Here is a 27,840-nt window from a genome sequence, read left to right on the forward strand (position 1 = left end):
ACAGTTAACGTGCCTAACTCATAAAACTCGGTAGATCCATCCAAAAGCCAACAATTTGTACTGCATATCAGGCCAATATTACATGTATCTGTTTATATTGTTAAGAGTATACCTATCTGAATATCTTTAATTCCTTATCAGTGTATAACTTATTTACTTAATTGTAACAAGTAACTGATGTAAGCCTAACAAACCCATAGCTCTGGCATAAGCAAAACTTTGCTCTTCTCTGTCATTCTTTTCATCCTTTTTCTTTGAACCCCAACCTAAATTGTTATTTATATTTATTTTGCCACTGTTGTCAAGATAATTATGACACACAATGTTTTCAACATGTCACCAGATTACAAAATGAGTACAAAGTGTAAGCTATATAAATTTGACAGAAAAGGATTCATGAACTACTTGAAGTAATTAATCTAACATATCAGTTCATCTACTCAAACATAGGCCTCCACAATATTTTAAGTCTTACTCCGAAATAATAATTTATTATGCTATATATTCTTTGTACTTTGAAACAGTGTTTCTATTTTGCTATATGTCCTTTGCAGCTGTCAATTTCTAGATACCATCTTTGTTTGCAAAGTATAACCGTTTATACATGATGTTTTTGAACAAAGAAAAGAGCCTATGACCACTGGGGATATTCTATTTTAGTTGTTTTATCTGCGCATTTACATACAGTTTTTAGTCAAAGTCCTCCACAGAGCCATGTTCTGAAATAGTTTTTGGTTTCTGTACTATGTAGAGCCACAGGTTACCCCCAACATTGTAACACAACATGCAAGTCATATTAATACAAATAAATCTACCTGATGATGGAGGTTTAAACCTCTGAAACACGTTGTTGAAATTAAAAAACAGTGACTGGTAATAGTAGACTTGTTGTTTCATTTGATTATTGCTACTGTCAACTGCCTGTCAATAAGAAATCTACCAATGTCATTAATATCAACCAATGATATTATTACCATGAACAGTAACACAGTCCTACGACAACATTATTTTTAACCTATTTCTATTACATAAAACTGCATGGAATGTGCAGTATTGAAGTGTATCCCAAACATGGTTTTACTGCATCTAGCTCTCTCAGTATGCTCTTTAAATCTTATATTGATATTCCTTTCAATTTAGTCAATGTCCCATGACTGCCCTGCTGCATTCCAGCCATTTAGAGAGTATAGAGGCAGCTGTAAAAACTGATAAAGGGCATTTGATCATTGATTCATCAAAGTCAAGTCTAAAGGTTATCTGTCTCCCTGATGCCAACATGTTTGTTTCCAAAATGATTATACAGTCCCAATGAAAGAAATATTTTGCAACATGAAACAGCATGAGCTATTGCCACAGGAGCCCTGGCATTTAATGATAACAGTTTGTTAGTTAAGTATAATACTTGTACTTTTAGGTAAGATTTTACATTACAGCTTCTATAGGCTCTGTCGTGGGTTAATGTGGTGGTATTGAACAAAAAAAGAAAAACAAAAACAGTTGAATCCGTGTTTTGGAAGAAATTTTCATCAGCGTTAATTGTCCGAGAAGAAGAAGAGGAGTGGTGAAGTTTCTAGTTTAAGACTATATGTGAAAGCCCTAGCTCACACCTAGAATCTCTTCACTGTTTCTAATTTAGTGAAGGAATGTGGCACTGCAACAGCTATATGAAATGAACAGATTGTTACTCACCACACAGAGGTGGCATTAAGCAGCGGACTGCTACATTGAAAGAAGACTGCTAGATATTATAAGCTATCAGACAAAATTTGGAAATTCCAGGTAGGGATATCAAAAAAGACAGATTGCTACTTAGCATAAAGAAGACATGTCATGTTGGAGACATGCACAATTAAAAGACACTCACATAAAGCTCACAGTTAATAAAATGTTCCAGGCTATTATGCTCTGATCGAATGGATTTCACTTGAAGACCCAACGTTTCATCCCCATCTGTGCCATCTGTGGAGGACATAAAGCTTTTGGTCACAGCCTTCATCAGTAAAACACACACACACACACAAAAGGAAGCACACCTCACGCACACACAACAGCCAACTCCATCATCTGTGTGTGCTTGCTTTTGTGTGTGTGTGTGTGTGTGTGTGTGTGTGTGTGTGTGTGTGTGTTTTGCTGATGGAGGCTGTGGCCAAAAGCTTTAGGTGAGTGTCTTTTAATTGTGCCTGTCTGCAACTTGATGTGTCTTCTTTGCGGTAAGTAGCAATCTGTATTTTCCTATGTTGTTCAAATTCTTCTTCAGATGTGTACACACACACACACACACACACACACACACACACAAACAAACAAAACCACTGTCTTCTCTGAGCACTAAGGCCTGACTACAGTGAGCAACAGTTTCTGCTGCAGTGGATAGTGAGGGTACAGTAAAGTGTGGGGAGGGGAGGTTGAGGGATAGTGCATTAGGGGTGAGGGGTGAGGGAGGTTGCTGTAGTGCACGTGGGGATACCACTGTGGGGCGAGATACAGTGACTACAGATGGTTAGGCTGTATGCAAGGAATATATTGGTATAGAATGGGTGGCTACTGTTGAAAATGAGGTATTGTTGGTAATTAGTAGGTCTGATGAGTACAGAGGTACTGATGGAGCCATTCTTGAAATGGAGGCTGACATCAAAAAAGGGGTCTTGATGAGCTGAGGAGGACCAGGTGAAGTGAGTGTTGGAGTTCTGGATCAATGTAAATTGAGTGTCCTCAACTTTGGTCCAGATCCTGAAGATGAAATATCAGTAAACCTGGAACAGGTGAAGGGTTTGTGATTCTGAGCAACTAGGAAGGGTTCCTCAAGGAGGCCCATGAATGGGTTGGCACAAGCCACAATGAGTTGACCTAGGTTATGGAGTTTGTGTGTTTTAGGAATGATGTAGATGGTAGGAGTGCGGCGAATGGTGGGAGTAAGGTGGGATTTAAGGGGGTACTGGAGATAATGCTTGATTTCTGGAATGAGGTCACTTGAGCAAGGCTTGTAAGTGGATTCGTGAGCTGGAGGAGCCCCTTGGACAGGTAGTCCCTTTGGTTCACAACCACAGTGGTGGAGCTTTTGTCAGCAGGTAGAATTATAAGGTCAGGATCAGTTTTTTGGTGGATTGCAGCTCCTTCTGAATTTGTAACATTGGTTTCCTATATTGAGAGGTTTGGGTGGGGGACAATGATGACACAAGGTTTGGGATTAGGTAGTTCTGGAAAGTTATCAGGAGATGATTTAGAGGGAAAATGTGGTGTATCACAGTTAAATGGAGGATGCGGTGTATCACAGTTAAATGGAGGAGTAAATTGAGTAAGGTAGGGTTCAGTATTGGTTTTGGTTCACACTTGATTATTAGGGTGGTGACAAAGTGTCTTCACTGTAAGGGCTGGAAGAAAATGGTAAGGTCTTTAATAAGCCCATCATGATTGAATTTGGGAGCTGGACAAAAAATCAGACTGTTGGAAAGGACTGATACATCTGTGGGACTGATGCTTATGGAGGACAGGTTTGTAACTGTGTTGCAGGTCTGTTTACACTCTTTGTTTTGTAGGGTGGTGGAAAGGAGTTTCTGAAGATGTGGCAGATGTAGTAGAACTGCAAGGCAGGGTTTGTAGGAGTGGAGGTTTGATGGAGGCTCTCTTAGCAAAGGCGGGTAACAGTAGTCTAAGGCAAGAGTGTGAGTTCAACAAATTGGTCAGATTTTCGTGGTGGCATTGTGCATGCTGCTCTAGTTCGTGGAGGTAAAGGTTTCAGTCAGGGAGAGGGGATGTGTAGGGATATGGGATGGGCATGACCACTAACAAGCTGTCTGACTGCTGAATGACCACTGCCAAATTGTGGCCAAGGGATGTCTGGACCATCCAGTTGCTGAGTGTGCCATTCAGCAAAGTGTGTTTGACATCAGCAACTGCTTCAGATTGTGTGCCATCTGGATCCTTCTCACCCACACCAGCTTTTCTGAATTACTCTTGTGGGAACTCTCACTACAACATATCCTTCATAACCATGACCCCCCTCCCTCCCTCCCCTGAATTCAGCCTTCGCTAGTACCTGTCCCGACAAGCCTTTATCCCCTGTCTGCTCCCACTCTAGCCTCGCACACATCTACTACCCCAGCACACCATAGTCCTTTTCCTTCATTTCCCCCACCCCTACCCTGCTATCCCTCCAGATACTGTCCCATGCCTCTTCTGTACCCTCACTACCCACCCCAGCTGAGATTGCTGCTCACGACAGTCAGGCCGTAGTGCCTAGACACGACAGTGGCCATGGGCGTACGAGTGGTGCACATACAAATGTGACTGTTGTTTCTACAACTGAAGGAGGACTCCATCTGATAGCTTCTAATATCTAATAATCGTCATCATTCAGTGTGACAGACTGCCATTCAATGCCTCCTAGATGTGGTAAGTAGAAATATATCCATTTCATATTGTTGTTATTCTATCATAGATTTTCCATTGTTCCATTGTTTAAAGTGATACTGTAGGTAGTTATCTGCCATTCAGATGACAATATTAAACATGATGGTCCTAGTGGTGCATTGTGAGAGGAAGAGGTTGTATACCAGCACTGAATTTTCATTCTTTATTCCCCCACCCCACCCTACCCCAAACTGTTCCACATTTCCTCTTAATCACCACAATCGTAAACAACAACAACAAAAATTGAATCTTCACTCTACAAGCTTTCATCAACCACCAACAGTCCCTGATTTCAAACTTAAATATCTCGAAAGATTGATTGCATGCAATAAAATGTATGTTTACTGTAAAAGCTGTAAGAATTTTATACAGAAGTTTCAAAGTACTTCAAAAAGCTACTATCAGATGGCACTGTATGCTGTGCAGCTCGTACAGTATCAGCACACATAATTAAACGCGTCCCCTGCAAGCGATCTTTACATTCACATCACAGTCTTTTTGAAATGTTCACCACTCGCAGTACGGAGGTGTCACAAATGAACTGCGAAATTTACTATCACATCCTGTAGTGGCTCAAAGAAAATGGATTCAGATGCCACACCGATTGCCGATTCAAGCTTGCCCAGTACAGTGGGATGGTTCCGGTAGGCAGTGTCTTTCAGTGTACCCCACAAATAGTCACAAGGAGTTAGAATGGGCAAGTACAGAGATCAGCCCATCCCTGCGCCAGAAAATTTGCAATAATCCAGTGCTGTGGCTCTATCCCTAAAGTACTCATCCAGAAAGCGAAATACCTTTTTGGTGCGATGTGTCTGGCTCCATCTTGCATGAACCACTTGGTGCGTGACTGATCTTCCAATGTTAGCTGTTTGGTGACAAGGTGTTCCAAAATTGCAATGTAATGTTCACTAGTGAGCATTTAGTTTCTCGAATGAAAAAAGGGCTAACAGTGCCTTCGATGCATACCTCAGCCCAAACAATAACTTTGGGGATTACAATGGTTTTGCTACACACACATGGGGATTTTCAAAACCTCAAAATCACCAGTTTTGTTTATTCATGACTCTGTTCAGTTGGAAGTACGCTTCATCATCAGTAATTGCGAGAATCTGGGTCACAAAGACAGCCAGCCTCATTTCACCACGGCTCCTACAGGTATAGCCTGGTGGCTCCAGATTTTGAACGGGAACGTGTAGACTTTGTCTTAGGTTTCTCTTCATGATGGAATGCTTCAAACCAGTCTCTGATTCAGTTCTTTTGATGAATTTTCTTGAATTTTGCTGAATAATTCCAGAAATGATGGAGAATTTTTCAGGAATAACTACAGTTTGCTAAGGCCAACATTCCCCACTAGATCATTAGCCGTGCTGCCTGTCCATTGGAATTTGGTGAAGAGCTTGTGAATGGTTTTCTCAAGAGGTCCTTTTGGAACATTAAGTTGTGTTGCTGTAGGACTGTTTTCCAACCTGTAGTACTCTAGTACTGGAAAAACAGACTGTTCAGTGTAATACTTGATTTTAACATACTCCTTCAGTATGCTAACATCCTTCCATTTTTCAACAGTAGAACAGATCACTCAGCTGTGTGCACCATTTATAGGCAATCCATGTTTCGATTGCAGTGTCATCTGGTAGCAGCTTTTTGAACTATTTTGAAACTTCTGTATAACTTCTGTACAAAATTCTTACAGCTTTCACAATAAATGTACCATTTGTTGCACCCGTCTATCAGTCTTTGTTTTTGAGATATTTAACTTTGAAATCAGGGATTTTTTCACTGGACACCCTTTATTTAGGATGTAGTACACCTTGTGAAGAAAAAGTGTCAGTGTGAATGGAAACAGAAAATGTTTCAAATTATGTGCTTGAACCTTTCTCGTGGGGGTCTCCCATGCAATGATTCTATAGATCTTTAGTTTTTTTTTTTGCTGATTGATTTTGCACAATATTATTACTGTTCAGTAATAAAACAAAAGATTGATTGTTAGGTGCATTACCACTTACTGTTGCATGAAACTAAACTGTGTAGAATATATGAGAGGGGAATCCTGCAAGACCACCATGATATTAAATTCCTTTCATTTTAATCCACGAGTTTTTCACAGTTTTTCATTTTCAAGGGCCAGGCACATGTAGGAATATACTTACTTTGATGACATGTCACAATTTTTTTAAGAGGTGGCTTGCATGCTCTCAAACACTAGGGCTAGTGAGCTATAAGAAAAACTGCCATACTTCCCTATTATTAAAACATAGCACCTACAATAGGACAGATCACAATTAGCAATGAGACGTACACTGAAGAGCCTAATATCGTTTGGGGCCTCCGTGAGCTCGCAGAAGTGTCACAACACAATGTGGCATGGACTCAAGTAATGTCTGAAGTAGTGCTGGAAGGAATTGACATCATGAATCCTGCAGGACTGTCCATAAATCCAGAGTATGAGGGTTGGAGATCTCTTTTAAACAGCACGTTGCAAATCATCCCAGATATGCTCAATAATGTTGTTCATGTGTGGGGAGTTTGTTGGTCAGCAGAAGTGTTTAAACTCAGAAGAGTATTCCTGAAGGTACTCTGCAGCAATTACGGACATGTAGGGTGTTTCATTGTCCTGCTGTAATTGGCAAAGTCCATCGGAATACACTATGAACAGCAATGGATACAGGTAATCAGACAGGGTGCTTATATACGTGTCACCTAACAGAGTCATATCTAGATGTATCGGGGGTCCCATATCACTTCAACTGCACACACCTGACACCTTTACAGAGCCTCCAACAGCTTGAACAGTCCCTGCTGACATGCAGGGTCCAAGGATTCATGAAGTTGTCTCCATACCTGTACATGTCCATCTGCTGGATACAATTTGAAATGAGACTCGTCTGACCAGGCAATATGTTTCCGGTCATCAACAGTCCAATGTCGGTGTTGTTGGGCCCAGGCGAGGTGTAAAGCTTTGTGTCGTGTAGTCATCAAGGGTATTCGAGTACGCCTTCCGCTGTGAAAGCCCTATCAATGATGTTTCATTGAATGGTTCGCACGCTAATGCCTGTTGATGGCCCAGTGTTGAAATCTGTAGCAGTTTGTGGAAGGGTTGCACTTATGTCACGTTTAATGATTCTCTTCCATCGTCATTGGTCCTGTTATTGCAGGATCTTTTTCTGGCTGCAATGATGCCAGAGATATGATGTTTTACCGGATTTCTGATATTCACGGTACACTTGTGAAATTGTCATATGGAAAATCCTCACTTCATCAGTTCCTCAGAGGTGCTGTGTCCCATCAGACTATAACACCACATTCAAACTCACTTAAATCTTGATAACCTGCCATTATAGCAGCAGTAACTGATGTAACAACTGCGCCAGACACTTGTTGTCTTATACAGGCATTGCTGACCGTAGGCCATATTCTGCCTGTTTACATGTCTCTGTATTTGAATATGCATGCCTATACCAGTTTCTTTGGTGCTTCAGTGCATATTGGAAACTTTACGAAGATCACATGTCAGCAACCACAAAGAGGTTAAACTTAAAGCCTATTAAAAAAAAAAGTGTCGTGTGACGAGGGCCTCCCATCGGGTAGACTGTTCGCCAGGTGCAAGTCTTTTGATTTGACACCACTTTGGCGACTTGCGCGTCGATGGGGATGAAATGATGATGATTAGGACAACACAACACCCAGTCCCTGAGCAGAGAAAATCTCCGACCCAGCCAGGAATCGAACCCGGGCCCTTAGGATTGACAATCTGTCGCGCTGACCACTCAGCTACCAGGGGCGGACACTTAAAGCCTATCAACAGACAATATATGTGTATCATACCAGATATGTAGATCTTGCCACTTTTTTTGTTATTTTTAAGTAATATTACTATTAAACAAAGATACACTTCTCCACTATTAATAATTATGTATTATTACACATGTGTGGCATTTGGAAAAGGACAATTGTTCAAAACCAACTATAATTTAAATAAAAGAAAACATAAACAACCATTTGAAACACTGAAAAGTTTATCACAAAGTTATTTTAATGAAAATATGAGAATCCAGTAATGAAGATGGGTTTGTTGTCAGAGGCAGTGGTAATTAAATTGTTTGTTCTTTTTCTTTTCAATAATACAAACGATTTAACAGTTTTATCTCACTATAGAAATTCATTTCAGATGTGTCTTAAAGTCTTCCACAAAATTAAACTGCATTTGTATAGATTTTAAAATGTTATCTTAAGCAGACTGTTTAATAATTCAGTCAACATACAAGTTGCCAAATGGTGTCAACTAAGAAGAGTGGCACCTGGCAATCAGTTTACCTAACAAGAGTCCCTAGCCACATACACTTTTTTTTTTCTTGTCTGAGAAACAACCTCATTGTTCTTGCTTCACAAGTTGACAGTCATTTTTGATGTTGCAGCAGTCAGCTGAAGAATGTGTAGAGAGGTTAACTTTGTACATTTATCAAAATATCTTGTATAAATTACTTCCCTGTTGTGAAATATTTAGTTACCAGTTTATCTCTCTCTCTCTCTCTCTCTCTCTCTCTCTCATATGAATGTGAGTGTATGGATATGGGTGCGAGTGTACATCTCGCTCTTATGCCGGGTTGTTCTTCCTAAGAGCCAGATGCATTTTCTCTGATGTCTCAGCTGATATTTGCAATCTGATCCTCCCGCTGGAGGTTTGAGTCCTCTCTCAGGCATAGGTGTGAGTGTTGTCATTAGCGTTAAGTTAGTTTAAGTAGTGTATAAGTCTAGGGACTGATGACCTCAGCAGTATTGTCCCATAGGAATTCACACACATTTGAACATTTTGCAATCTGGTTTTTGCAATGTGTAGCTGGAATCAGCCCAAACAAATACTACTCATCAAGTCTTTCATGAGACGCATAGTACTGATTGAAAGCAAGCCTTTGTTTCCCATTACAAACAAAATTATTTTTATTTTAAAATGGAATTTTATGTGCCCATTCTATAGAGTGGTCTCAAATAAGTCTAGTGCTATGCTTGTGTTTGTTTTATTGATGTGTGTTATCAATTGTTGTACCGATTGCATTAACAGGATTGGAACCAAGGACCATGCTGTTGCTGGAGAGGCTTGCGTGGCCTCGGCTATACAGATAGCTGTACCGTAGTTGCAACCACAATGGAGGGGTACCTGTTGCGAGGCCAGACAAACATGTGGTTCTTGAAGAGGGGCAGCAACCTTTTCAGTAGTTGCACAGGCAACAGTCTGGATGATTGACTGAATTTCCTTGTAACTTCAACCAAAACAGCATCGCTGTGCTGGTACTGTGAATGGCTGAAAGCAAGGGGAAACAACAGCCGTAATTTTACCCCAGGGCATGCAGCATGTCTGTATAGTGAAATGGCAATGGTATCCTCCTGTGTAAAATATTCTGGAGATATAATAGTTCCCCATTCAGATCTCGGGCAGGGACTAATTGGAGCCGCCCATTGTGACCAAGCAGTTCTATGCGCTTCAGTCCGGAACCGCACGACTGCTGCGGTCGCAAGTTCGATCCTGCCTTGGGCATGGATGTGTGTGATGTCCTTAGGTTAGTTAGGTTTAAGTAGTTTTAAGTTCTAGGGGACTGATGACCTCAGATGTTAAGTCCCTTAGTGCTCAGAGCTATTTGAACCATTTGACTAAGCTGGAGGACGTCGTTATCAGGAGAGAAAAAAAAAAAGAACTGGCATACTGCGTATTGGATTCCTTAATCAAGCAGGTAGGTTAGAAAATTTAAAAACTTAAATGGATAGGTTAAAGTTAGATATAGGGGGAATTAGTGAAGTTGGCAGGAGGAATAGGACTTCTGGTCAGGTGAATGCAGAGCTACACATACAAAATCGGACAAGTGTAATGCAGGAGTAGGTTTAATAATGAATAAAAAATGGGAATGTGTATAAGCTACTATAAACAGCATACTGAAAGCATTATTGTAGCCAAGACAGACACAAAGCCCACGCCTACCACAGTAGTACAAATTTATATACCAAGTAGCCCTGCAGATGATGAAGAGATTGAAGAAATGTATGGTGAGATAAAAGAAATTACTCAGATAGTTAAGGGAGATGAAAATTTATTTGTCATGGGGGCTGGAATTTGGTGGTAGGAAAAGGAGGAAAAGGAATAGTAGTAGGTGAATATGGACTGGGTTTAAGGAATGAGAGAGGAAGCTGCGTGACAGAATTTTGCACAGAGCATAACTTAATCATCACTAACACTTGGTTTAAATCATGAAATAAGGTTGTATATGTGGAAGAGACCTGGAGACACTGGAAGGTTTCAAATTGATAATATAATGGTAAGACAGGGATTTAGAAACCAGGTTTTAAATTGCAAGACATTTCCAGGGGCAGATGTAGACTCCGACTATAATTCATTGGTTATGAACTGCAGACTAAAACTGAAGAAACTGCAAAAAGATAGAAATTGAAGGAGATGGGACCTGGATTAGCTGAAAGAACCAGAGGTTGTAGAGAGTTTCAGAGGGAGCATTAGGGAACGGTTGAGAAGAACAAAGGAAAGGAATACATTAGAAGAAGAATGGGTAGCTTCGAGAGATGAAATAGTGAAGACAGCAGAGGATCAAGTAGGTAAAAAGATGAGGGCTAATATAAATCCCTGGATAACACAAGAGCTATTGAATTTAATTGATGAAAGGAGAAAATATAAAAATGCAGTAAATGAAGAAGGTGAAAAGGAATACAGAAATCTCAAAAATGAGATTGACAAGAAGTGCAAAATGGGTTAGTGGGAATGGCCAGAGGACAAATGTATGTATGTAGAAGCATATATGACCAGGGGTAAGATAGATGCCGTCTACTGGAAAATTAAAGAGACCTTTGGAGAAAAGAGAATCTGCATGAATCTCGGGAGCTCAGATGGAAAACCAGTCCTAAGCAAAGAAGGGAAAGTAGAAAGATAGAAATAGTATATAGAGAGTCTATACAAGGGTGATGTACTTGAGGGCAATATTATGGAAATGGAAGAGGACATAGATAAAGATGAGATGAGATGAGAGATATGATACTGCGTGAAGAATTCAACGGAGCATTGAAAGACTTAAGTTAAAACAAGACTCTGGGAGAAGACAACATTCGGTTAGAGCTACTCGTCGCCTTGGGAGAGCCAGCCCTGACAACTCTCTTTCATCTGAGTATAGATTTAAGTGTCAGGAAGGCTTTCCTGAAAGTATTTGTATGGAGTGTAGCCATGTATGGAAGTGGAACATGTATGATAAACAGTTTAGACAAAAAGAGAATAGACACTTTTGAAATGAGATACTACAGCAGAATGCTGAAGATTAGATGGGTAGATCGTTTAATTATTGAGGAGGTACCGAATAGAATTGGAGAGAAGAGGAATTTGTGGCACAACTTGACTGGAAGAAGGGATTGATTGGTAGGACACGTTCCTAGGCATCACGGGAACACCAATTTAGTGTTGGAGGGAAGTGTGGAAGTTAAAAGTCGTAGAGGGAGACCAAGAGATGAATACAGTAAGGAGATTCAGAGGGATGTAGGTTGCAGTAGCTAGTCAGAGATGAAGAGGCTTGCACAGGATAGAGTAGCATGGAGAGCTGCATCAAACCAGTCTTTGGACTGAAGACAACAACAACAACAACAACATTAACAACAACAACAACATTAACAGGGACAGTAAAACATGACCAGTATGCCAGTAGCAATTGAAGCAATTGAGTAGTGCTGCTGCATGGATTTTTTGTGTTTTACAGCCCTTGTTAATACATTTGGATAAAAAGAATATCGCACAAGACTAATTTGGGATAATGCTATTGAAAGAGCATATAAAATTCTGCTTTAAAAATAAAACTGCAAATATCTACCAAAATACCACATAAAGTGCACCTCAGGACTCTTTGGAGGGACACACACACACACACACACACACACACACACACACACACACACACAGACATTCTAACCACATTCCACCTGATTATCATTCCAATTTGTATTGCTGTGCCATCCTCCTGATGCAGTGTATGAGGGTATGCCGACAAGTATCTGCAGTTTCGCTCTGATTGGCTTTAGGTTGGCTCTATTGCTTTGTATGCTCACCAGCCAGTAGATGACATCATTACCTTAATCTGTGGTATGTTGCAAAGTTATCACAATGTCCACTTTGCCTTGTCGCGATGTAAAGATGGCCACACCACTCTCTGTTTGCACTATAGAAGAATAGTGTTCTGTAATCCATTCTTTTGTTGTCTGAAGGGGTATTGGGGGTGGCAATTGATAGGAGAATTTCAGCACAACACAAGGTCAATTTTTTATCACAGCGAAGTGTTTTTCAGTGGATTGAACATTTCAAAAGTGGTCTAACAAGCATGAAGGATGAGGAAAGAGTGGGGCATCCAGCTAAAGCCACAAATTACGCCAATATTGAGCAATTCTGTGCTTTGAATCTGAAAAACAGATTAGTTACTGTTGATGTGGCAAACATATGCAGATTAATCTACTTAATGATGCTTAACAGGTCTTCCATTCAGTCCCAGTCAGAGAGCAGTGCGTACTTGGGTTGCTGTGCCACAATTTTGTGTGTGTGTGTGTGTGTGTGTGTGTGTGCGCGCGTGCGCGTGTGTGTCTGGAGGGTATTGGAAAACTTGTGCAATAGTGGGTCAAGTGCATCAAAATATGGGGTGACTATATTGATAGATGATTTCAATAAAATTGTGTTCTCTTGTTGAAATAGCTTATCCTTGTACTTGGCAGTGGAAGCAACATAATCATCTCAGCTTTTGATTTGTTTTACTTTCCCAGATGAAACCACAATCAATTGAAAAATCTGCATTTGATTGCACCTGTTAACATCTTGAGATGACTGTTTAAGAGTCAGCCATAAAATTAGTGTGTTAATAACTTAATATATTTAGAAAAGTATGCATATGTCCATGTGGAAAGTGAGGTCTTCATTGTGTGTAGAAAAAACATTAATAGGGAAAGGCAACCTATCACCTATAGCAGATCAACGTGTGGAACACAGAAACAAATAACAGAAAACTACATTCACACTAGCTTTTGAGCAATAGCTCTTTTTCTAGCACAAGTACACACCCACAGACACCCAAACGCACACTGCTGTACTCATGGGAAGAAAGTGGGAATGTTAGCAATTTTTCTGAATAATTGGAAGTAGATCTGAACCAATTTATCCCTCTGCTATAGGCTTTAATTTGTAGTATGAGGCATGTGGAAGTGGTAGTGTCTTTTGATCACAGCTGACCATTATCTCAAGGCGCACTAGCACTCAGCTCTCACTTGTTAGCTCCAAGGAGTATCACTTGGGCAAAAGTGTAATTAAATTACTTTAAATGTAAAAGGAGGCTTTAGAATGTTTAAAGGTAACTGGATTTATCACAATTCTTTCTAGGGCTCTAAATTAGTGATGGATCTCATCCTGATGACAGTCGGAACCAAGGAAAGAGCATTAAATGAGGGGCTAAACAAACAAAATCATGAACAACTGTAGAACAAAAGCAAACTGTTGCTTTTCATTTATTATGTATAAAACTTAAGAGATGGAACTGTAGATACTATTACACCAACTTGTAAATGCGAAGAATTTGTTGATATAATGGAAAGAAGGAAACTAGGTGTGCTGGGCCTCACTGGAACAAAGTGGAGAACAACAGGAAAGTAGCTTTTATGACATAATTTCATCCTCTGCTGATGTGGCATTAAAAATGAAGCTAAAAGTTGGGTAGACTTTATTCTCAGCAGAGAAGAGTCAGGTGTCATGTATATTAATGAAAAGATGATAAAACTGATTCCAGTGACACACAACAAAATAATAACTATAGTACAAGCCCAAGCAGGCCAGTTAGGCTGCCCTGTCAAAGAAAAAAGAATATTTCAGGAACAGCTGCAGGACCATGTTGATGAAAATGTAATAGTCATGTTGTTGTTGTTGTTGTTGTTGTTGTTGTGGTCTTCAGTCCTGAGACTGGTTTGATGCAGTTCTCCATGCTACTCTATCCTGTGCAAGCTTCTTCATCTCCCAGTACTTACTGCAACCTACATCCTTCTGAATCTGCTTAGTGTATTCACCTCTTGGTCTCCCTCTATGATTTTTACCCTCCACACTGCCCTCCAATTCTAAATTTGTGATCCCTTGATGCCTCAGAACATGTCTTACCAACCAGTCCCTTCTTCTTGTCAAGTTGTGCCACAAACTCCTCTTCTCCCCAATTCTATTCAATACCTCCTCATTAGTTATGTGATCTACCCGTCTAATCTTCAGCATTCTTCTGTAGCACCACATTTCGAAAGCTTCTATTCTCTTCTTGTCCAAAGTATTTATCGTCCATGTTTCACTTCCATACATGGCTACACTCCATACAAATACTTTCAGAAATGACTTCCTGACACTTAAATCTATACTCGATGTTAACAAATTTCTCTTCTTCAGAAATGCTTTCCTTGCCATTGCCAGTCTACATTTTATATCCTCTCTACTTCGACCATCATCAGTTATTTTGCTCCCCAAATAGCAGAACTTCTTTACTACTTTAAGTGTCTCATTTCCTAATCTAATTCCCTCAGCATCACCCGACTTAATTCGACTACATTCCATTATCCTCGTCTTTCTTTTGTTGATGTCCATCTTATATCCGCCTTTCACGACACTGTCCATTCCGTTCAACTGCTCTTTGCTGTCTCTCACAGAATTACAATGTCATCGGCGAACCTCAAAGTTTTTATTTCTTCTCCCGGGATTTTAATACCCACTCTGAATTTTTCTTTTGTTTCCTTTACTGCTTGCTCAATATACAGATTGAATAACATCAGGGAGAGGCTACAACCCTGTCTCACTCCCTTCCCAACCACTGCTTCCCTTTCATGCCGCTCGACTCCTATAACTGCCATCTGCTTTCTGTACAAATTGTAAATAGCCTTTCGCTCCCTGTATTTTACCCCTACCACCTTTAGAATTTGAAAGAGAGTATTCCAGTCAACATTGTCAAAAGCTTTCTCTAAGTCTACAAATGCTAGAAATGAAGGTCTGCCTTTCCTTAATCTTTCTTCTAAGATAAGTCGTAAGGTCAGTATTGCCTCACGTGTTCCAACATTTCTAGGGAATCCAAACTGATCTTCCCCGAGGTCGGCTTCTACCAGTTGTTCCATTCATCTGTGAAGAATTCGCGTTAGTATTACGCAGCTATGACGTATTAAACTGATAGTTCATTAATTTTCACATCTGTCAACGCCTGCTTTCTTTGAATTAGAATTATTATATTCTTCTTGAAGTCTGAGGGTATTTCGCCTGTCTCATACATCCTGATCACCAGATAGTAGTGTTTTGTCAGGACTGGCTCTCCCAAGGCCGTCAGTAGTTCTAATGTAATGTTGTGTAATCCTGGGGCCTTGTTGCGACTCAGGTCTTTCAGTGCTCTGTCAAACTCTTCACGCAGTATCATATCTCCCATTTCATCTTCATTTACATCCTCTTCCATTTCCATAATATTGTCCTCACCTTGTATAGACCCTCTATATACTCCTTCCACCTTTCTGCTTTCCCTTCTTTGCTTAGAACTGGGTTTACATCTGAGCTCTTGATATTCATACAAGTGGCTCTCTTTTCTCCAAAGGTTTCTTTAATTTTCTGTGGGCAGTATCTATTTCACCCCTAGTGAGATAAGCCTCTACATCCATACATTTGTCCTCTAGCCATCCCTGCTTAGCCATTTTGCACTTCCTGTGGATCTCATTTTTGAGGTGTTTGTATTGCTTTTTGCCTGCTTCATTTACTGCATTTTTATATTTTCTCCTTTCATCAATTAAATTCAATATTTCTTCTGTTACCCAAGGATTTCTACTAGCCCTCACCTTTTTACCTACTTGATCCTCTGCTGCCTTCACTACTTCATCCCTTAGAGCTACCCATTCTTCTTCTACTGTATTTCTTTCCCCCATTCCTGTCAATTGTTTCCTTATGCTCTCCCTGAAACTGTATACAACCTCTGGTTTAGTCAGTTTATCCAGGGCCCATCTCCTTAAATTCCCACCTTTTTGCAGTTTTTTCAGTTTTAATCTATAGTTCATAACCAATAGATTGTGGTTAGAGTCCACATCTGCCCCTGGAAAATGTCTTACAATTTAAAACCTGGTTCCTAAATCTCTGTCTTACCATTATTTGATCTATATGATACCTTCTAGTATCTCCAGGATTCTTCCACGTATACAACCTTCTTTCATGATTCTTGAACCAAGTGTTAGCTATGATTAAGTTATGATCTGTGCAAAACTATACCAGATGCCTTCCTCTTTCATTTCTTACCCCCAGTCCATATTCACCTACTATGTTTCCTTCTCTCCCTTTTCCTACTCTCAAATTCCAGTCACCCATGACTATTGAATTTTTGTCTCCCTTCACTACCTGAATAATCTCTTTCATCTCATCAAACATTTCATCAATTTCTTCATCATCTGCAGAGCTAGTTGGCATATAAACTTGTACTACTGTAGTGGGTATGGGCTTCGTGTCTATCTTGGCCACAATAATGTGTTCACTATACTGTTTGTAGTAGCTTACCCGCACTCCTATTTTCCTATTCGTTATTAAACCTACTCCTGCATTACCCCTATTTGATTTTGTATTTACAGCCCTGTATTCACCTGACAAAAAGTCTTGTTCCTCCTGCTACCGAACTTCACTAATTCCCACTGTATCTAACTTTAACCTACCCATTTCCTTTTTTAAATTTTCTAACCTACCTGCCTGATTAAGGGTCCTGACATTGCATGCTCTGATCCATAGAACGCCAGTTTTCTGTCTCCTGATAATGATGTCCTCTTGAGTAGTCTCTGCCCGGAGATCCAAATGGGGGACTATTTTACCTCCGGAATATTTTACCCACGAGGACTCCATCATCGTTTAACCATACAGTAATAATAGTCATGGGAGATCTAAATGCACAAGTTGGGAAGGATAGAACAAACTATAAGACTGTAATTGGCCTATTTGGATATGCAAGCAGAAATACATGGCAAATAACTACTCTCTTTCTGTAGAAATAACTTATTGACTATCGAGAACATAAGGATGAAAAATAGAGGCAGCCACAAAATATCAAGATAAGTTGGGATAAAAGATGGAAATCTCTAATTGGTTTCATCGTAAAAAAATGATGGAAGAAGTTGATTGGTTAACAGATGTGAAGACTATACCTAGCGAAAACTTGAATGACTATCATAGGATAACAGTGGCAATCTTCTGAAGCACTGTGTTTACAAAGGTTAGGTTGCAAAGAAAACAAAAGATGAAGAACTAGGAGCTAGAAAGTTGAAAAAGTGGAGTTCCTTTTTACAAGTAATAAGAGATAAGTTACCTACCAGTGCAATACAAAGTGATGAAGAACAATGTGGAAAGAGTTTTGGGATGCCTTTGTTGGAGAAACAACAAAGAACTGCGGGAATGGAATACAAACACCAGAGTTAGAGAACGAGAAACACCACAATGAAACAAAAGGATAAAAGATAAAGTACATCCAAGAAACCAAAGAAACTATTGGACAAAAAGAAACATAAAGCAGACGACTCTGAAGAATGAAAAACACATGAAAATACTGACCCAAGAATACAGGCAATGAAAACTAATTGTAAAACGTGTATTAGCTGAGGAGAAAAACAAATTCTGGGGGGAATTTACAGACAAATTCACAGTAAACTGCAATGGTAATAAGAAACTCCTTGACAAAGTAATACGCTAAGGCCAAGAATCCATGAAGTTGTGGGAAATAGGATACCGGCAGTGTGGTAGCAGAATAGTGCCATGGCATAGAGATACTATTTATTAGCAAACACATATACATAACATTTGTAAGCTTTACGAGTGTACAGAGCATAACAGTAACTCCCACTGCCTCATGGGGCAGTGATGATCATTTACCGAGTCAGAGATATTATGCCGCCATAGAGCACCCCATGCTGTGTGTAGTGATGCGGTGGTGTCCATGGTTCGTCTCTGTAGTTATCCGTTGGTGAGGCTTGTGACCTCATTGTCATGATGTAATGATGAGTACTCGGCTTCCTGTAAGTGTAGTTGATTGAAAAGTTCTTCTTTGTGTAGCTTCAGGTTGAGTGGTGTGTCAAGTGGTGGCATTGTGACCGAGGGCGTTGCGGTGACAGCAGGTAGTATATTGCTGACCACACCGCAGATTGACTGCTAGCCATCCCATCAGAATAGGAGGGCGTGATTTAAATTTTGCAGTAGTTGGTAGTGCCAGAGAAAGTTGACTACAAGGACCGGTTTAGCTGTCTCTGCCACTAGGAATGTCCAAGGTATTTGCGTATCCGTGCCAAGCTCAAGTGTGATGTGTGCCTTTCCTGCAACTGCAATTAAAGTGTCATTGGCTGAGCAGTTGCAACATCGATGGCAACAGTGTAGTAGGTGCAAGAGCAGGCTGTAGAGTGCTCACATCAGCCATGGTATCAACAAGGAAATACATCCTGTCATGGACAAATAGTCTTGGCCATCTGCCCGTTGAAATGCTGCATTGTTGCTGTTTTGTTGTGGTGTGCAGAGGTGTCTTATTATTGAAGAGTGGCCTGCTGCACCTATGTCAGGTCACAGTACTAGTTTGGGTAGATGCAGGGTAGTCTGCAGTGCAATGCATACTGCCCAAATCTGGTTCGAAACCAGAAGTAGCATTGTTGTGTGCTGGGCATGGAAGCAGGCGATGCACTTGGTTGGGGCGGCTTTTGTTTATACACAGTCGGGGCAGTGGCCAATTGGGGGGGGGGGGGTGACAACCTCAGCTGTCAGAGTAGGTGTCTTCTGTTGTCCACTGGTGCTTGGAGTGGTAGAGGTGGGGAGCATAGCCCAGTTCGGGTCGGTCTGGCCATTGTTGGGCAGTTTGCGGCTGCACGGAATGTTGGGGCAGCTCGGCCAGGATTGTGCAAACTCAGCTTCAGTGCAGACATATTGAGATCAGCTGCAGCGTGACACTGTTGGTTGTTGACTAGAATGCGATGTTGTGATAGTGCGTGCATTCTGTCAGCAGGTTGAAGTTTAAGCTCTTGTGGTGTCTCTTCATGCACTCGTATCACTGTTTGGATATTCACTGGCAGTTTTAGGAGCCAATGTGTTCATAGTGTGTGATCAGGCAGGAGCTCTGGGTCAATTAGAACTCACAGGTGACCGAGGGCGTTGCAGTGACAGCAGGTAGTATATTGCTGACCACACCGCAGTTTGACTGCTAGCCATCCCATCAGAATAGGAGGGCGTGATTGATTTAAAGAGGGAAGAAGGCATGCTGTTGCCCAAAGTAGTCTCTTTGACGATGACATATAGTTGGTGCTCAGGCGTTTGTATTAGTCATCGGAGCAGCAGTGTCTTAGCAGTTTCATATTTGTGAGAGCCTGGAACATCCAAAAGCAAGTTGCTAATAAGATCTGCACTGTCTCTGAGGTGATTAAGAGGGGACAAACTTCTCATCATCCCCAATGATGCCACTGTCTGACATCAAACACTCGCTGAGGGCAAACCACATCATGGGAGAGTCCGTGTGGAATAACGGTAGTTTTGGATGGTGGTGAACAGTATGATGGTTGTCAATGGTTTAATTGTAAGGCACTATCACGAGGAGAGCGTGGAGCAACGTGGGAGACTTGGGAGGTGCAGGAGCATCGGTGCGCAAGACAGACAGGAAATACGGCTTGATGTAGGGCAGCCTGTATGAGGTGCGTCATGTTGCGGCATGGGTATCTAATGTGCATAGAACTTGGGTGGCTGTTGGTAGAATAGCCGTACACCTGAGTGAAGTTCTGGAGCCGATGCAATAGGTACAACTTTTCCAATGTCAGAAGTCTGAGACAGTGAACAATGCATGTGAGAGTGCATGTAAGGTCCTGGCACTGTACGGAAGGAAGGCATGGTCCATTTATTATCCAATGGCACTGTCTGTGTCTCATGGAGTTTGTGCAGATGTGCAGTCATTTGCGGTGTGACTGATGTGGGTGTGACATCACTCAAACCGGGAAGAAGCGGTATCTGACCTTGCCCAGATTAGATCATGAAAAATGCTTTCTTGGAGTCAATGGTTGGTATTGGTGTTGGGTGATGCAAATGTGAAGCATGGAGCTGGACTGGAAGTGAGTCGGTTGTGATGCCCGGTGCAGCTGGGAAATGAGACACATCATAGTCTGTCTCACGGAACTCACGTATAGTCACAACAGTCAGAACAAGATTTGGAAAATTGGAAAGCACAAATACTGAAAGGTGATGTAAACCTTGATCCTGTGGTCCATTGGCAGATGGATGACAAATGGAATGACGGAGTGGTATGGTGCAACCATTATTGTTCAGTCATAATGGCACTGTGGGTGTCCATATGCTTCAGGCTCTTAATGTGAATGTCATAATGTTCATAATCACTAGTGCTGGAACACACGATGTTTCCTGTGCAAAAGTTGAAGGCACTTAGATTAATGTTTGTTATGAAGGCGGGCAGCCATTGTTTATTGTGACTCTCTGCTGCACTTTTGTCTGATATACCAGGAATAGATCCACTATCAAATATGGAGTATTTATTTTAAAGACACAGTTTGCTGCTTGGCAGCAGCAGTGATGCGAAGTTGCTCTGAAGATGTGGCAGACAATGAAGGCATTGTCGCTATGTCATTTTGGCACTGTAGTATCGTCCAAGCCTTGGCAGATATTTAATGATTTTGCACATGGTATGTTCATAGAATTCATGAGCACTTGTTGAGAGATTTTGTCAACATTACTGAAGAAACGGCTAGGTTGTACCATTTGTAACAGCAGCATTCTTGATGGTGTAACTGGTGTGGCAGATTTTCTGTGGCGCGATGCAGGTATTCAGGGTCACCACTGTGGGAAATAGGGTAGCTTCAACGTGATAGCAGAATAGTGACACAGCGCAGAGGTACAATTTCCACACTACTTATTTGTAAGCACACATACATAACACGTGTCACATTGTGAGCATACAGAGCATACTAACTCTTACTGCCTCACTGGACAGCGATCCTCATTTTCCGAATCGGGAATGTTATGCCACATAAGGTAGTTGAGGGCAAAGATGAGAGCCTAGTCAGAAACATGACAGATATTCAAACAATAATGGAGGAATTCTTCAACCAACTCTTGAATGAATTGAGGCATGAACAACAATTGAATGATAATGAAATGCAGAGTGGGCATTGTGATTAGAACAGAAGCAATAAAGAAACAGCACCACTATGCAGGTTGGAAGTCGAACTCCTCTGAAAAGCATGAGCAAAGGAAAATCTAATGGAGTTGATGAATTAAATGCAGACATAATCAAGGCAGCAGGAACATATGGAATCCATTGGCTGTACAGTGTGTTAAATGAAATCTGTAGAAAGAACGAAATCACTGCTGATTGGGCCAAACATGTAATTATACCGTTATTCAAAAACGTTAGTAGAAAAATACCTCAAAATAACAGATGTGCAACATTGTTTTGTGTGGATTAAAAAATTTTGGGGGAAGTCATAGGAAATAGACTGCAAAGGATAATTGAACCTACCTGGAAGAAGAAACATGTGGGTTTCTGAAAAACAGGAGTTCAATTCACCTGATCTTCGCAACGAGAAAACACGTGGAGAAAGATAAAAGCATCAGCTAGTCTTCCTAGACATAGAAAAGCCTATGACAGTGTACCAGATTCCAAAGTCTGGGAATGTCTGTAGAGAATAAATATACCCAAGATACTGATTGAGAAAGTGAAGATGCTGTGCAGAAGATGCAGAGTAGGAAATGGAGAATCGTATGAGAGCAAATGTAGAGTCCACCAGGGGAGTACCTTGTATCACTTCTTCTCATCATCGTGAAGAATGATGTCATGGAAAAAAAAAGGAGCCATATGAGGTGGAATCCAAAATTTTCGGGACTGGTGCCGCCATCTGGAAAGTAGAAGTAGTAGATACTTGCACCGCTAGGTGGCGAGAGCTGCATATCTGATGAATCAGTGTGTAGAGTGGCATTTAGTTGGGAGGATGTGTTGCATGTCCACAGTGATTTCCGTAATACTCTATGTTTGGTGTGTAGTGATTTTACGATGGATCCGCAAACAGAAAAGTGCATGTGTATCAGATTCTCTGCAAATCTCAGGAAACGTGCTACAGAGACCCTTGGAATGATGCAACCAGTGTTTGGGGGACAGAGCATGAGCTGTACACGTATGTTTGAGTGGCATGCTCGGTTCAGGGCTGGCCGTACAGATGTCGAAGATGACGCTCACACTGGAAGGCCTGTTAGCCGCACATCATCATACATTGTTGCCAAACTTCAACAATTGGTTCATGCTGATCGACGTTGAACCGTTCAAGACCTTGCGGATGAAGTGAGTATTGGCTATGGGACACGTCAACGAATGTTGACTGATGAAATGTGTTGGCGCAAAATTTGGCCAAGGATCTTGACTGCCAATCAGAAGGCACAGCATGTTGAAGTGTGCACGGATCTTCGTTAGACCGCATCTGATGATCCAACCTTCTTGTCATGGATTATGACCTGCGACGAGAGCTGGATTTACAGTTATGACCTAGAGACAAAGCAACAATCGTCCCAATAGAAGAGCCCGGGCTCTCCAAGAACCAAAAAAGCAAGACAGGTGAAGAGCACAACCATTGATTTCTTTGATACCAAGGGAATTGTGCACAAAGAAATCGTCCCACCCAACCAAACTGTGAACTTCCGTACTACTGTGACATTTTGCGACAGCTCTGTGAAAACGTGCGGTGCCGACGGCCCAAAATTAGGTGTCGAGGGAACTGGCTGTTGCATCACGACAACTTGCCCAGTCATGTCTTGCTCACCAGGACCTTTTTGGTAAAAAGCAACATGGTAGTTTTACCCCACCCACCGTACTCCCCATATTTGTGGCACCTTGCGACTTCACGCTATTCCCAAAACAAACTCAAGTTGAAAAGCTGTTGGTTCGACAGTCTAGAGAGGATTCAAGAAGCTTCACTGGCGGTGATAAACACCCTCAAAGAACAGGGCTTCCAGGTAATGTTTGACCAATGGCAGAAGCACTGGGACTGGTGTGTACGTGCGGATGGGAACTACTTCGAGGATGATGGTGACCATTAGAACAAAGATAAGGTTTTCAACAGGTGGCAGCACCTGAAATGAAATGGGTTGTGTTCACTAATGACAGTATTATATGGGGAGAAACTAATGCAGTCCAAGGAAAACTAAATATATGGTATAATTACTTTGAGGAGTTTGATTTCAGAGTCAGTTAATCAAAGACTTGTAAAGGTAAGTAGACAAGGACAGTCTGATTTACAAATGGAAGACCCCTTCAAAATCTGTGACATTTCCTATATTTGAGCAGTGTGATAGAATCTACAGACTTACCTTGAAGTGAAGTTCTAAACTGTACACATAAAGCTGCCCAGTTTTACAATCAAGTAAAATGCTTCCTTTGGGTCAATCAGATACCACACAAGGCAAAACTAACCATCTCTAGTACCTTCTATATTCTCATTGTGACCTGTGCTCTGACAGAGGCAGTGGTTAACCAGATCCAAGCTACTGACATGGCGTCTACTAGATCTGTGCTGAGGCAAACAAAAAAGAGTAAGGTAAGGAATGAAAGAAACAGAATGAATGCAGCTGGAAATGCAGTGTGCTGGAAATGCAGTGTGCTGCCAGTCTAGTGTAAGATGGCCTGATCATGTGAAATGGGTGAAGAGAACAGATAGTCAAGAAATTCTTTGAAATGACTGTAAATGGGAAAAGATATGTGAGACAGCCAAAGAGAAGAGGGTTTGGCATAGTCAAGAAGGATTATGTCAAAGGTAGTCTCCTTTGGGATAAGTTCCTTTAGGATGTGCTCAAAAAGTTTGAATAGGCTTATCACCAGCACCCTGGAAACAGCTGTGACTTGATGATGATGATGACCCACTTCCCTTTTTTTTTCTTCCTTCCTCTTTAGCTATGGTCATTTACAACACATTTCTGCCTAGTTGTTTCTCAAGACTGTTTATAGTATACATAACTATTACATTGCCATGGTTGGTTGCAACTTCCCAGCTATTGAATTTCATTAGCTACAAGTAAAGTTGCTATCAGGACAAATGGAATCTCTATTTTCCCATTTTTGTTTCTATTTCTTTTCCTTCTTTTCTTTTCTTTTTTACGCTGAGATATTATTCAATCAAATGATTGTTTGCAAAATGTCTTTTTGTGTGTATATATGTCTGAAGTATGTTTTATTGTTTTCTTTCTTTTTTTCCATGCTTGTTGACTAAAGTGGCAGTACTGGCAGCGGTCGAGTTCTTCAGGGACAGGATTTTGTAATTGATGCTGGTATACATCTCTCTGGAAAACAAACAACACATATACCCAGTCCCCGCAGAGAGCACAGCCAGCAGGGTCGACACCAGAACAGGAGAAGTTGGGCTGGATCATCTAGTCCAAAGAGCAGAGGCCAGACAGACAACAGTGCACCTTTGCAAGGGACGAGTGACATTGATCTTTTAGATACAGGACAAAGTGATAATGGTAGAGTAGTTGCATGTGAAGGTGCTGCAGGTGGAGCTAACTATCAACAAAATCCACTGCTGCAGAATGTGAAACCAACAGGTATAGCTAGAGGAGTGATACATAATACTGTCAATAAAGATAGACCCGGAGCTTCCAAAGTTCCCATGGGGAAGCCAGGACGTGCAAGTTCCTCTTTATTAGGCAGTCCGGTGATCATGAGGTCTAACAGAGGTAGAGGTAACAGAGACACTTCACACAGGAATAGTGTTGCTGCCATCCCAGTGAGAACAGAAAATGTGCAGCCCTCTGGTAGGCAGGGTGAGGAAGATGGTAAGGCATCAGTGGTACGAAGGCGTAGTGGGCAGTTTTCAGGTGGGAAGACTGCTGCAGGTGGTAGAGGCACACAATACACACTGAAAAGAAACAGTGCGATTGAAATGCATTTAGGAAATTCCAGGGACCGAGAACATTTTACTGGTAGGAGAAGTGCGACATTTGAAGGAATTCCAACTTATCAGTCTCCAAAATCTGTGATTCAGGCTCATAGAACATCATCAAAAACTGTGGCTAAAGATAAGGATAAATTTGTGAGTTCATCAATTCCACCCTCTAACATAACTGTGCAGAAGGAAAATGATGAAACACAAAATGCTGGAAGCAACATTAAAGTGTCTGCACAGGAAACGAGAGACAGCTCTGAAAAAGAAATGATGCCTGCTGGAAAACTGGATACAAATAAAAAGCTGTTTGCTAGAGTGAATATTTGCGGCAAAGCAGTTGGAAATGTTGTTGATAACAAACATGAGAACTATGTGGAAGAGGGCCTGTCATTAGTGATAAATGAATCCAAGGTACAGTTTGATGAAACAAAACTATGTAATGTGACTGATCAAACTAAGAAAAATACAGCAGGAGAGAGTAATGAGACTGTCATAATTTCTGGCTGTTCAACAGAAAAAGGTGATGGAGAGAAAGCAGTACATAATAATATTATTACTGGGAAAGTAGAAGCAAGAAGTGCCAGACAGGCAAGAAATAATGATTGCTCACAAATTAATTACATCAGTGCCTTAGACAAACAAGGGTCTAAGAACAAAATGGACAATAATAACAGCATTCATAAAGGCAGCAGTGAACAGAAAGCAATGAATTACTTACACCTGAGGGAAGCATCAGGGAGTCCAGAGAACCCAGGAGACTATGGTAATGCAGTCAGTAAAGGAGTCATAAAGAGTAAAATCTTATCAGACAATCAGCTGGAGGATTTAGGTGGAAGGCAGCAGACCATGTGCAACACGATTGATCAAATTCCTTTTAATGCAACTGGAAAGACACCAGTGAAAGAAGAATTTTTAGATGAACTAGGTGGAAATTTCAGTCCTGTAGTGAGGAGGGAACCAGAAACTGCAGTTGCTGAGAATGACAGGAGAGATATAAGCACTGAAAAAAATGGAGAAAAAGTCAAACAGATTTCAAGAAGGAGCTTTAACCTGGACAATTATGCAGCTCTGAGACCTTCTCCTCAAGATATGCATTTACTGCTAAATTCCTCCCCTACCTTTGAAAGACAAACAGTGTCAACTGTGGGTCCAGCTCAACGGCGAATATGTAGCAACAGGCACAGCTTTGGCGCAGTTCTGGCAACACCAGTGCCTCCGCGACGTCACAGTTCCCTTGATCGCCTGGGTGGACCGAGATCTGATCTTCATGAGGAGGGCTTGGGATCACCTAGGAGTGGTAGCTGTCGTTCTAGCCCTACCTCAGGACTGCCTGCTAGTAAACTACCCATCCTTAGGTCAGTATATATTTTATTATTGTGACTAATGTAATTGTGGTTTCTGATTGCGAGATTATTTGTTTCAAAATGCATTTTCATTGCTGGCTTTTACAATTATCTATGAAATGTAACCCAAGACAGGACTCAGGATGAAAGTCACTTCTCAGGGATCTAAAGAAGACACACACTAGCAAGAGGTAATCAAAGAGCAGAAACAGTTATTTGGGGTTGGCGTGTATAAGTAGTAAATTGTGGAGAAGTGCAAATGATATGACACTGTTTTAATGTTCAATTGTCGAAAAACCTAGGAATTTGGATAGTTGAAACAAACTCTATAACTCACCTCCTCATACGCAATTTGATAGTAAAAGATTTCCTCTGACGACTTCTTTGAACTCTAGTTTTCGTGCTATCACTGGCCTGTGTTTTATGAAATGAAAATATGTTCTTTTCTCTTTGATTTACTCCTTGTGATAACTTTCTTATCATACATTATTCTTACGCTGCAGTTTGTGTGAAGCAATACACTTGCTCTAGATACAGTCATCATCTGTATACAGATCATCTCACATGGTGAGCTGTAATTTTTTATGAAATTTTACCATCTACATTCCACTGTTTGTATAGTTTTCATCCATTCATCATGGTCTGTAGATACAGCCGTGGAGGAGGACTTACAGCAAGATGGAAGAAGTCAAGATATACATTAATAAGATATACATTAATAAGATTAATAAGATATACATTAATAATTAAATTTAACATAGTAAAATTAACAGGATGTCTGAAAGTTTTTTTTTAATCTTACTATTATCTCAATTACATTAACTAGCCCCCATTGCCTCCTTTCTTTTCCTTATTATTCGTGTGTTCTTACGCTGTTCACTGTCTTTATTTAACCAGGTCACTGTATTAATTTAACTCTTTTTCATTGACACTTCTTCTCATTAGTTTTTTATCTCCCTATTCCTCTTCTGAACCAGAAGGTCACCTTAGTTTCAACATCCTATGAGTCAGCTTCCTTTTTTGTGTACCATTGCACCTGAGGATTGTACAATAAGTAAAATGTCTGAATTCTTTATGGAGCAGTCTCCAGTTTCAGTCTTGATCCAAATGTAATTTTTTTTTTCACTCTTTAGCATAATTT

The 27,840-nt window shown here is 40.9% G+C and overlaps 1 protein-coding gene across 3 annotated transcripts in view; it reads left to right on the forward strand.

Annotated features, from left to right (window-relative positions):
- Nucleotides 1-27,840, forward strand: part of LOC126194934 (uncharacterized) — a 274,312-nt gene that overhangs the window by 233,497 nt on the left and 12,975 nt on the right. For all 3 annotated transcript variants that reach the window (XM_049933315.1, XM_049933317.1, XM_049933316.1), the window contains exon 18: nucleotides 24,684-26,711. In XM_049933315.1, coding sequence (XP_049789272.1) covers nucleotides 24,684-26,711 — 2,028 coding nt within the window. The remainder of the gene's footprint in view (nucleotides 1-24,683; nucleotides 26,712-27,840) is intronic.

Source organism: Schistocerca nitens, chromosome 7 (genome assembly GCF_023898315.1).
Source record: "Schistocerca nitens isolate TAMUIC-IGC-003100 chromosome 7, iqSchNite1.1, whole genome shotgun sequence".
Taxonomy (NCBI): Eukaryota; Metazoa; Arthropoda; class Insecta; order Orthoptera; family Acrididae; genus Schistocerca; species Schistocerca nitens.